Source organism: Canis lupus, chromosome 4 (assembly GCF_011100685.1).
Source record: "Canis lupus familiaris isolate Mischka breed German Shepherd chromosome 4, alternate assembly UU_Cfam_GSD_1.0, whole genome shotgun sequence".
Lineage (NCBI taxonomy): Eukaryota > Metazoa > Chordata > Mammalia > Carnivora > Canidae > Canis > Canis lupus.
Window position 1 is genome coordinate 72,411,234 of NC_049225.1, and position 12,504 is coordinate 72,423,737.

The 12,504-nt window shown below is 36.1% G+C and overlaps 1 protein-coding gene across 16 annotated transcripts in view; it reads left to right on the forward strand.

Annotated features, from left to right (window-relative positions):
• Nucleotides 1-12,504, forward strand: part of CPLANE1 (ciliogenesis and planar polarity effector 1) — a 137,323-nt gene that overhangs the window by 70,558 nt on the left and 54,261 nt on the right. For 14 of the 16 annotated variants that reach the window (XR_005358569.1, XR_005358568.1, XM_038535284.1 and 11 more), the window contains 5 exons: nt 4,165-4,313; nt 4,896-5,059; nt 6,962-7,044; nt 7,785-7,867; nt 10,779-10,971. Coding sequence is in view for 14 of the 16 variants with exons in the window: in XM_038535284.1 (XP_038391212.1) it covers nt 4,165-4,313; nt 4,896-5,059; nt 6,962-7,044; nt 7,785-7,867; nt 10,779-10,971 (672 nt within the window). In the remaining 2 variants the exon portion in view is untranslated. Of the gene's footprint in view, nt 1-4,164; nt 4,314-4,895; nt 5,060-6,961; nt 7,045-7,784; nt 7,868-8,919; nt 8,998-10,778; nt 10,972-12,504 lie in introns of all 16 variants that reach the window. The other 2 variants (XM_038535298.1, XM_038535287.1) reach the window with 2 other exon arrangements.

The following is a 12,504-nucleotide window of genomic DNA, read 5'->3' on the forward strand; positions in this document are numbered from 1 at the left end:
ATTATGTTCTGTAATGATATGCTTTTGCGTCATTTTTTTTGTGTGTCTACTGTAGGTTTTTGCTTTAAAACATATAATAGTCTATTTTAAGGTGATAACAACTTAACTTTTCATGCATACAAAATCTCTACATTTTTGCACTACCTTTCCTCCCTTACAAAAAAAAAAAACATTTTTATGTTTTTGAAGTAAAAATTTGCATCTTTTTACATTGTGTATTTATTAACAAATAATTGTAGTTATAGTCATTTTTCATATCTGTCTTTTAATCTTCACACTAGAGTTGTGTTTTACCCACCACCATGACAACACTAGACTATTTTGAATTTAACTGTATATTTTTATCAGCGGATTTTATACTTTCACATATTTTCTTGTTACCCATTAGTGTTTCCATGTTTCAGCTTGATGAACTCCTTTAACATTTCTTGTAAGGCTAGTCTAGTGGTTATGAACTCTCCGTTTTTGCTTGTCTGGGAAATTATTTCTCTCTTTCAATTCTGAAGAATACCTTTGCTGGGTAGACTGTTCTTGCTTAGCAGTTATTTTTCCCCCCAGCACTTTGAATATATCATGCCACTCTCTCTGTCCTGCAAAGTTTCTGCTGAAAAATATGCTGATGGTGTTAAGGAGTTTCTTTGTATGTAACAAATTGTTTTTCTTTTGCTGTTTTTAAGATTGTCTTTAACTTTGACAATGTAATTATAATGTGCTTCAGTATAGGTCTCTTTGGATTTATATTATTTAGAACTCTCTGGGCTTCCTAGATCTGGACTTCTGTTTCTTTCTTCAGGTTTAAAAAGTTTTCAGTTATTATTTCTCTGAATAAGTTTTCTGCTCCTTGCTCTTTCCCCTCCCTTTGGGACCTCAGTAATGCATGTAATTGTCTGCTTGATGGTGTCCCATAAGTCCCTTAAGTTATATTAACTCTTTTAAGTTGTTTTTTTTTGCGGGGGGGGGACCCCTGGGTGGCTCAGTGGGGGCCTTTGGCCCAGGGCGTGATGTGATCCTGGAGTCGTAGGATCGAGTCCCACATTGGGCTCCCTGCATGGAGCCTGCTTCTCCCTCTGCCTGTCTCTGGCTCTTTCTCTCTCTCTCTCTCTTTCTCTGTGTCTCTCATGAATAAATAAATAAAATATTTTAAAAAATAAACCAATAAATTTTTTTTCTTTTTGTTCCTCTGATTAGATGAATTTCACTACTCTGCCTTTGAGTTTTCTGATCTTTTCTTCCACTTGATCCAATCTGCTTTTAAATCTCTCCATTGAATTTTTCAGTTCAATTATCTTATTCTTTAGCTCTGTAATTTCTGTTTTCTACATTTTGTATTTTCTCTTTGTTGAAATTCTCACTTCATTCATGCATCACTTATGTTTTCACTTTGTTCATCCCCTGACCTCTGTGACCATTATTCTGAATCTCTATCAGGATATATCATTATTTCCATTTCATTAAGATCTATTTCTGGAGGGCAGCCCCGGTGGCTCGGTGGTTTAGTGCTGCCTTCAGCCCAGTGCCTGATCCTGGAGACCAGGGATCGAGTCCCATGTCAGGCTCCCCCCGCATGGAGCCTGCTTCTCCCTCTGCCTGTGTCTCTGCCACTCTGTGTCTCTCATGAATAAATAAATAAAATATTTTTTTAAAAAGATCTATTTCTGGAGATTTATCTTGCCCATTTGTTTAGAACATATTCCCATTTCTTCAGTTTACTTGACTTTCTGTGCTGGTTTTTGTGCATTAGATAAAGCAGCCACATCTCCCAGGCTGGATAGAGTGGTCTTATGTAGGAGATGAACCTCTTCAGCCAGCTGAGTCTGAGCTGCTGCTTGGCTCTGAAGTCTTTGTGATCATCTAAGTCTTCTTCTTTGTTCTTAATGATTCCTAGTAGTTGAGGGTATGTCAAGATCCATTAGTGTCCCAAACGTTGTGTCACGTTTAGCATCTAGGGACACAGGGATTGGACAAGTTGGACTCTGAGGCAGCATGTGACAAAGTACATCAGTAAGCCCTTTCTGAGGAGAAACTGAGAGATGGATGTTTTTGTTCCATCTCTGTGAACTAGGCCCTCATGTATAACTACAGGGGGATGCTCCTCCAGGCATTAAGAACTGCTTCTTTGCTACACTTCTATGGGACTCATAAATGCAAATCCCGTTAGTTGTCAGAGACAGGTGATCTGGGCTCCTGTCCTTTAGTCAGTAGCTGCTGACACCCAGATGTGTGCCTCCAGGAAGATACTGGTGACTTGGAATGGGCTAGAGAGAAAAGGCAGGGGAGGTGTCCATCAGTTTCCCAGTCTCTGGGGTATCATAGCTAGCCCCCAGATATATGCAGTTGTATCCTTCCAGGAGAAGACAGAGATGAGTGTTTTTGCCTGTTCCACTGTGCTGAGCCTTTTGAGGATAGTTGCAATGAGTGCTCATGCATCTGTTAATAACTTCTGCTTTGTTTGCTATGGTCTTGTGGGACTTACGGATGCAACCCTCACTGGCTTTCAGAGCTAGGTGTTTTGGATGCTCATCTCTCAAGTGAGAGTCTTAAAAGTTAGAGTGCTAAGTGGCATCCAAAATCTTCCCCCATCAGAGTGAAGTTAAGAGTTCCTTCCTGCTTATAGGATGCTGTGCCATGGGTGGGGTTTTGGCCAGAATGTGTCTCAATCATTGCTACCTATCTCTGTGTGAATATTTTCTCATTTGCTTTATGTATAGGAATCCATTAGCTAGTTTCTAGATTTCTTTCAGCAGTAATTGCTTTGTGTATAATTGTACATTCAGTGTGCCAGTGAGAGGAGGGGAATTTAGGAGCCTCCTATGTTACCATCTTGGTTGACTTACCTCCACCCATCCTAGTTCTGTATTTGTTCTCTTTTATTTTATTTTATTTTATTTTATTTTTCTGTTTTGTAAGGCAAGAAAAAGGGAGAAAAAGAAATAACTATATATATATTTTTAAGATTTTATTTATTCATGTGCAACACACAGAGAGAGACAGAGAGAGAGGCAGAGACACAGGCAGAGGGAGAAGCAGGCTCCATGCAGGAAGCCCGACGTGGGACTCGAACCCATGCCCTGGGCTGCAGGCGGCGCTAAACAGCTGTGCCCTGGGCTGCAGGCGGATCATGCCCTGGGCTGCAGGCGGCGCTAAACAGCTGTGCCACCGGGGCTGCCCGAGAGAACTATATTTATTCTATTTTAAAATGCCTTTAAAAAAAATTAAATGCCTTCATTCTGTGGCACCTGGCTGGCTCAGTGGTAGATCATGTGATTCTTGATTTTAGGGTTGTGATTTCAAGCTCCATGTTGGGCATAGAGGTTATTTTTAAAAATTAAAAACTAGAATTAAAAAATAATGGAGTGTTAAAATAATTTACTCTAGATTGCAGGGGGTGTATGTGTGTATTTTGTTTTTTGAGATTTTTTTCATTTTTTGATATCAGTGTCTATTATCCTAAGGTTGTTTATTTAAGATACTGTGACATTTTTTATCACTGAAATTTGTATTTCTAGGTGATATACACAAATTTCTAAACAAGAGACTTAAAAGAGATATATCCATGTATTTTTAGCTGCATATATTTTTATCTATCATGTCATTTTGGAGTAATCACGAAGTGCCTTTATAATAGCAAAAAGAGTTAAGTGAAAGTAGCTTTACATTTTTATTGTTATTGTTTTGTGACTTAAACTTTGGTAACATACCATACAAAATTGGGTTTTTAAAATTTATTTTTATTTTTTTTAAAGATTTTATTTATTTAAGAGAGAGAGAGAGAGCACAGGGGAGGAGGAGAGGGAGAAGGACAAGGAGATTCCATGCTGAGTGCAGAGCCCAACGCAGGGCTTGATCCCAGGACCCTGAGATCATGACCTGAGCTGAAATAGAGTCAGATGCTTAACTGAATAAGCTGCCCAGGTGCCACCCCCCCTTACTAATTTATAAGGCTGATTTCTTTCCAACATTATTTATGTAGTCAGGTTTGTTTTTTCCAGATGGAATAAAGACTTGCAACAAGTATTGAGTTGTAGAAATGCAGTAAATACTTGATAAACGAATGAAAAATTTAATCAGGAATAGGTCTGTGGAAAATATTAATAACCAAAAAATATAATGAAAAGTATGAGATTCGACTGTGAATACTAAATACTGTAAATGGTTTGTTTTTAGGTGCTAGAGAATCATTATCCTCAGTCGCAGACTGGACCAAACATTGAGAGTGATTGCAAAATGAATGCTGGCTGTTCCGTCGCAGTAACCACCCAAGGTGGGACTGAGGAAAGAAATGATCAAAACGAACCTCGTCAAAATATCTTGATGTAAGTTTTTGATTATACATTCCTTTTCAGTGGATGATACTTGTTTGATAGTGTTTGGGCTTTAAGGCAAGAATCAAACCCTTGAGAGGTAAAGGAATGAGCATTTCTTTGAGCTATAGAGAAGTGCTTTAACAATTCATTGCAAAATATGCTTCTTCTTTGTTGGTTTAGCTTATATCTTATAGAGGAGCTAATTCTCATCCTGAGAGATCCTCTTCTTATATTAATTGATTTCCTATGTTAGGGGAAGTTGAGCTAATCATTTCATATGTTTTTACATATGAAGCAATATATCTTTGAACAACAAGTTTTAACCTTTAATAGGAAGATTCCTTTGTGAGAATGGCAGATTTCATAGGTTGAAATTATTCCAGTTATTTGAGTAAATAAAAATGGGGATGTTTAGTCGTTCATTGAACAACCCTTTATTGAGCTTCTACTATGTACCGAGATGTGGTTAAAAAACAGAAAACAATAAATATGAGACCTAATGTTCCTGTTCAGTAGACAGAATTAATTGAAAGCAAGCTTTTTGTTTCCAAGAATGAGTTAAAATTTTTGCTGCTTTATTTTTGTCAATAGAATGCCAACTGAAACATACAATCCTGAAATAAAAGAAACCAAAGATGAGATTATTCCTGTTACTGATGATACTGAAAAAGAATTTATAGATACTGGTGAGGATCTTTTAGAAGTAGAAACATTTAACCAAGAGGAAATGGAAACATACCTATCAGACTATGAAGGTCAGTTCATTTGGCTAATCTTTTTATTTGGCTTTTATTAATTTGAATTTGGTGAATGAATGTCTGTGATAACTTATTTAGTCTCATATCTAAAATAGTATGTTTATAATTGTCTAAAACCTAAAGTTAAAAGAGAGCATGGGGCGCCTCAGTGGCTCAGTTGTTTAAGCATCCAACTCTTGGTTTTGGCTCAGATTGTGATCTCAGGGCCGTGGGATAGAGCCCCATGCAGACCGTGTGCTCAGTGAGGAGTGTGCCCTGGATACTCTGTCTCCCTTACACTTTCCCTAAGAGTGTAATATTTATGAAATGTTGAACTCATTAACTCATAACATGAGTTTATAATTCTTGGGCCTTTTGCCTTGGTTTTGTAACTATCGTGGGCCTCTTCATTTTTGTGAACCAAATCTGTGTACCTTTCCTTAGCAATCTTTGTTAAAACAGAAACTATCAGAGCTTTATACATGGAGTTAAACACAGTGATATGAGGTCTCTCAAGGCTTATCAGGGATTTACTTGAGGAGGGGTTGTCTTCAGGTGTTTATAAAAAAATATTTTTATATGTCTCTTGGCCATTTATATGTCTTCTTTGGAGAAGTGTCTATTCATGTCTTCTGCCCATTTATTGATTGAATTATTTGTTCTTTAGATGTTGAGTTTGGTAAGTTTTTTATAGATTTTGGATACTAGCCTTTTATCTGATAAGATGTTTGCAAATATCTTCTCCCATTCTTTTCGTGCTCAACATCACTCAGGGAAATACAAACCAAAACCACAATGAGATACCACCTCACACCAGTCAGAAAAGCTAAAATTAACAAGTCAGGAAATGACAGATGTTGGCAAGGATGCAGAGAAAGAACTCTCTTACACTCTTGGTGGGAATGGACACTGGTACAGCCATGCTGGAAAACAGTGTGGAGGTTCCTCAAAAAATTGAAAATAGAGCTACTGTATGACCCAGCAATTTCACTACTAGGGATTTACCCCAAAGATACAAATGTGATCCAAACGGGGCACCTGCATCCCAATGTTTATAGCCGCAGTGTCCATAATAGCCAAACTATGGAATAAGCCCATATGTCCACTGACAGATGAATGGATAAAGAAGATTTGGTTTATATAAATACAGTGGAATACTAAGCCATCAAAAAAATGAAATCTTGCCATTTTCAGTGGCATGGATGGAAATAGAACAAAATAAGTCATATTATACTAAGCAAAATAAGTCCATCAAAGAAAGACAATTATCATATGATCTCACTCATATGTGGAATTTAAGAAACAAAACAGGATCATGGAACAAGGGAGGGAAAAATAAAACAAGATGAAATCAGAGAGAGAGAGACAAACCCTAAGAGACTCTTAATCATAGGAAACAAACTGAGGGTTCCTGGAGGGGAGGGGGATCGGAGGATGGGGTAACGGGGTGATGGATATGCATGCGATATAATGAGTGCTGGATATTATTATAAGACTGATGAATCATTAAACTCTACCTCTGAAATCAAGAATATACTATATGTTGATTGAATTTATTTATTTATTTTGTTAGTTGAATTTATTTATTATTATTATTTTTTTAATTTATTTATTCGTGAAAGACACAGAGGAGAGAGAGGCAGAGACACAGGCAGAAGGAGAAGCAGGCTCCATGCAGGGAGCCCGATGCGGGACTCGATCCCAGGACTCCAGGATCACGCCCTGGGCTGAAGGCAAGCGCTAAACCGCTGAGACACTCGGATCCCCTGTTAATGAATTTAAATAAAAACATTTTTATAAGGAGGATAGAAAATATTTCTGTCATTATCTTTGCTTCCCCATAATCTTCCTGAACCTTCTAAAAAGTAAACTGATTTTTTTCAAATGGTCACTTTTCTCTTTCTCCTTGTTTCCTTATAGAAGATACCAAAGAGCCTGTTGAAAGTCTGAAAAGTTCCAATACTGTCATTAACATGCTGACTTTACCAGAGCATTTAGAAGAAGTAAGTCAATAAATAGTGGGTAATGTTATTTAAATTATATTTAAGTATTTTTATTTAATCATCCAACCAAGGCTGTTGTTGTCTTAAAAGTACGCTGTAGGTTGCAGAGAATAACCAGGCCATGCAACATTTTTCTTTCACTGAAATACTATCATTAGTAAGATGTCTAATAATTTCAGGCAATGAAATTTTTATTTTATAAACTGCTATAGTAAGTTAACTTAATCAAGAATAATAGAAGTATTCTATATTCATAACATGTAATTCAGCTGTAGTATGCAGTTTTTGCACATATTTCACTTTTATGTATTATTTGTTTTCTCAAAACTATGCACTGCATTTTCAGATGGAACACAGACATTTCTAATTATTGAAAAAATTCCTTCAAAAAGGATGTTTTTCCTGTTTATAGTTGTTTTCAGAATGTACTTATTAATCACGCAGTGATGGGTATATGTAATTTACAGTGTACTTGTAAATGTAGTGTAAATAATTTGCACTGACATAATTTGTTCTTGCATTTTAATAAGCTCAGTGGCTCAGGGTGATGGGCCAAAGGCAATTCACACAGTTAAAAATCTGATCAGAGCAGCACTGGGAGTTAATTTTCATGTTTGGTTTCTCACTTGCTTTTAGACTGTTGATACTCTGGGTAAGTAGTGAATGTGAAACTAAAGACACCTAAGACAGTAATACCTACTTATATGACCCATTTTCTTCTTGGGTACTATTAATTTCAGCAGCAATCCACAAGAGAGGTTCAGTGTCCAAAGGAAGAACCATTGGAGACATGTATGGAGGAAAAATCAACTGAACAAAAAGGGTAAGGGGGAAAAGAGTAAGGAAGTGATGATTACTGCCATCTGGGATTCATTTGATGAAGAGGTTATTTTTCTCATAATTTACAATATATATTTTATAATGATATTGTGTTCCTAGTGAAATTTAACTTTATAGCTGTGGTAAATTAATTGTGTTCCTAGTGAAATTTAACTTTATAGCTGTGGTAAATGATGATCTTTAGTGTTACAGACTTCTAAATCTTGGTAGATTTAGAACAAAATGCCTTTTGTTCTCCCATCACTATCACTCTTATCAAAGTAAAATATAGCTGTAAATAGACCAGAGTTTATAAAGCTGCTAATTAGGGAAACACCTTGTCATACTGATTCCGTTTTTGTTGGATCAAATAAAAAACCGTTATGAATCACAATATATATCTTTCACTGTCGCAGTGTGTTTTCTGCACACTATAGGGCTATTCTGTTGGCTAGAATATTATTGTTCAAGGGGAGCCAAAGATAGTTTTAATTTGTTGCAGGTGGAACATGCTTTCTTCATTTTTAGGATTTTTGAAGTTTTAGAATTTTAGAATTACCTTGGATAAGAGAGGCAATGTAATTAGATTTTCTTTCTCTTCTCGATATACAATTTTTGTTCATTTATGTGGGCAGTTAACAAAAAAATATTTTAAATGTGATGTGCCTTTACAAATACATATTTCTATTAATAAAAAACTAGTCTTTACAGTTTTAAATGTACTAAGGGCTCTGTAGTGTTCTGGGAAAAGTGTCTGCCTCCATTATATGTGGAATTTGAGGTCCCAACTAACCTCCATTGTAGATTCTTTTATTTCTACTGGGCAGTCAACAGTGATTAAGTTATATGTTCAGTCATCCAGATATATTCTTTGCTTTTTGTTTGAATCTGTTACTAATTGCTATGGAGACAAATATAAACAGATTGTAATTATGAGCTAAGCCTTATAGAGGACTAGAGAATGTTTTGATTGTTAGATGGCTGAGCTTTGGATCACTTACACCTTAGGAAATGTGAAGAATATCTTCCTAATCAATTATTAATCTTTAATTATAGTATGATCAAAGCCTTTTCAAATCCTGAACACACCATTCCTTATTCATTTTGTGTAGATACAAGTTCAGAAACTTCTAGGTAAGAATTTTTGTGTACCATTTTGATATAATAATATTTTACAAGTAGATAAGAGAATGAAATGATGCCTGCTGTGCCATTTTGAAATAATTACTAAATGTTTTGACTAAAAACTAAGTAAAATGAAAGCAACATAAACCATTGAAAGAATAATGTAGATACAAATTTCTGACACCTTTAAGTTTATTATTGAGAGATTTTCCTCTAACAGCTATGTTTTGAAGATATACAGGAACTATATATTCTATAAGAGTCTTTTCTAAAAAAAAAAAAAGTCTTTTCTGAAAAAAAGAAGTATGGTTGACCCTTGGACAATACGAGTTTGAGTCACTTGGATCCCCTTACACATAATTTTTTTTTTATAAAAACAGTACAGTACTATAAATCTATTTTCTCTTCCTCATGACTTTCTTAACATTTTCTTTTCTCTAGCTTACTTTATTGTAAGAATATAGATGCAATACACATAACATACAAAATATATTAATCGACTATTTATGTTGTGATAGTGTTTCTGGTTAACAGTAGGCTATTAGTAGTTCTGTTTTTGAGAAGTCAAGTTATACGTGGATTTTCAACTGCATGAGGGTTGGCACCCCAGTCCGTTTTTTGTTCAGGGGTCAACTGTAGTGGATGGATTACTTAAAATTGCTCATTTCCAGCCTCTAACAAATTTCTAATAGTGTATGAAATGCTTTTAATTTTCTCATAGAATGGATTCATCCCATTCTATCTTTTGGGCTTTTACAGAGATTGAACAGTGTGTTTAGTGTTTAGAAGTCTTGCTGAAATAGGATAACATAGCATGGCCCTACTTAAAATAATTCTCCATTATTGGAATTTATCTCATTGCTACTTGTTGGAAACAAAGGCCAATAAAGTTGTCTTAAAATAGGCAAATCACTTGTAATGCCTGTTTTTCATGGATTTGCCAAATAAAGTTTTGTAACTGAGCTGTTTAGTATTAGATGCTTGATAAAAGGCAAATATTATTACTGAAAGGGAATGAATGTAAACCCAAATAATCTAAAAGCAATTTAATATGTTCTTTTCTTTTTAGAGACAATGATCAATTTATTTGGATATAATAATGCCTGCTCCCTTAGTTTGTGAAATCAATTTGCTTCAGAAACAAATTTGAGTACCTGCTGTATTTAAGAAATCATCCCCAAACAATCGTTTTATTTAAAGTAAAACAAAAACTTATTTTGATCTTTAATTTTTATTCCTAAATAAGCATTTTTTTGGTTAGAGTTTAATTATAAATATAAACTTTGTGATTTGTTTGGAAATGAAGTGTTCACAATACTGTTGTTTCACATTTAATGATGATCAAGAATTTGCTCTATTCCATTGTAGAATTACACACTTTTTTAACCCATACTTTTTCTAGTTTTCTTAACTACACTCTGGATCATTAAACTTAATAACAAAAAACATTCCTAATATAACTACTCAGAGTAATTGCACAGCTTTCAAATTCAGATGCTTGCAGGGACCAGGCAAATAAATTGTCGATTGTAACACCATAGGGAGGGACCACGGCTGACTAAGACATTCCATCTCCCTTAATAAAATAGCATTCACGTGAGTACTGTGCTGATGGCTGGTGGCTAGGTGGCTGAGGAGTACAGAACGATAGGCTTTAGGGTTTAAATTTCCTAAAAACTTCCAGAAAGCCTTTACAGTAGAAGAAAAAGGTAATATCAGACTCTCCAGATTGTAGACATCTGATTTGTTTTTTTCTTGATTGTGTTTTTTATATATATGCTTCTATCTAGTACACAGATCTCTGCATTTAAAGATAAATCTTCCTCAGTTCCACCTTTCGTGTCAAATGGAGTCAGTGTTGCCTCACAAACACCTGTGCCAACACCTCAGCAGACCCAGAGCAATGAACCCAGGGCTCAGTTACCAGAGTCTTCAGATTCTGTTAGGCAGATGCTCCAAGATGAAATGTTTAAATTAGTTCAGGTAAGCACATCTCCATATAACTAAGTCAATCTACACATATGATGTATATGTAAGGATTTGAAATATGAACAAAACTCTTAGAAATTGACAAGATGAGGGATTCCTGGGTGGCGCAGTGGTTTAGTGCCTGCCTTTGGCCCAGGGCGCGATCCTGGAGACCTAGGATCGAATCCCACATCGGGCTCCCGGTGCATGGAGCCTGCTTCTCCCTCTGCCTGTGTCTCTGCCTCTCTCTCTCTCACTGTGTGACTATCATAAATAAATAAATAAAAATAAAAATAAAAAGAAATTGACAAGATGAAATTAAATTGTAGGGGTTTTTCTGCTTTGGGCACTCTTCATTTGTTATTCAGAGGCCCGGAATCCAGGCTGAACTGCCTACTTCTCTCTCCTCTCTCTCTCTCTCTCTTTTTTTTTTTTTTAAGATTTTATTTATTTATTCATGACAGACACAGAGACACAGGCAGAGGGAGAAGCAGGCTCCATGCAGGGAGCTCGACGTGGGACTCGATCCCAGGTCTCTAGGATCACGCTCTGGGCTGCAGGCAGTGCTAAACCACTGCACCACGGGGGCTGCCCTTTTTTTTTTTTTTTTTTTTGGATTACGAAGGGACTTTGCTGGTAGCTGGTCTGTATATTTAACAAATTTTCCACATAATTCTAAGGCACACAAAGGATTAAGAATCACTGTCTTAGACATTTTTGCTTTTCTTTTTTTTTCACAACCCATATCCAGTGTGCCCTCTTGATTCTTTTGCCCACAGTGTATTCAGTACAGCACTTGCTGTTTCTATAGCGGTAGCCAGCCTTAGACTCAGAACTTCAGACTTCCATTGTCCTATATATGCATTTTCTAAGACATTCTTTTTTTCAGATACTGTCTTAATACTGTTACTTTCCTGTTTTAAAGTGTTCTGTAAATTTCAGGTACCAATTTGTATAATATGAAATAAATCTTGCTTTAAAAATACAGAGTAAAAGGAAAAACACTAAAAATCTCAATACTAGTTATCTTTGAGGATAGGATAATGGATGATTTTTTGTGTGTGTGCTTTTTTTTTTTTCCGTAAAAAAGCATGTTTTTTCTTTACTTTTTTTTTTTTTTAGTAATTGAAGGGAACTTAGATTTTTTTTTTTTTTTTAACCTGCAGTGTTTCCCTACTGGTATGTTTCATCAAGTGCAAATTCTTCTGTTGGGCTTGAAAGACCCACAGCCAGCTTTTACCTTCCCTCTTTTCCCATTATACTCTCACAAGTCTAGTGGTCTTCAGAGTGCAGTCTCTGGATCAGTAGCATCAGCATCGCTTAAATGTTAGAAGTGTACTCTCAGGCCCCATCCCAGACCTATTGAAATCAGAAACTGGGCATGGAGCCCAGCAAAGAGTGCTTTCCAAGTCCTCCAGGAGATTCTGATGGCATGCCAAAGTTTGGGAACTCCCGCACTCACCTGTCCTCTCCTTAGAGCTGCTGTTAATTTCCTGTTCCATCTAAGCCAGTGTTTATGCTAGTGGTTCCCAAGCTTTTCTGCACACT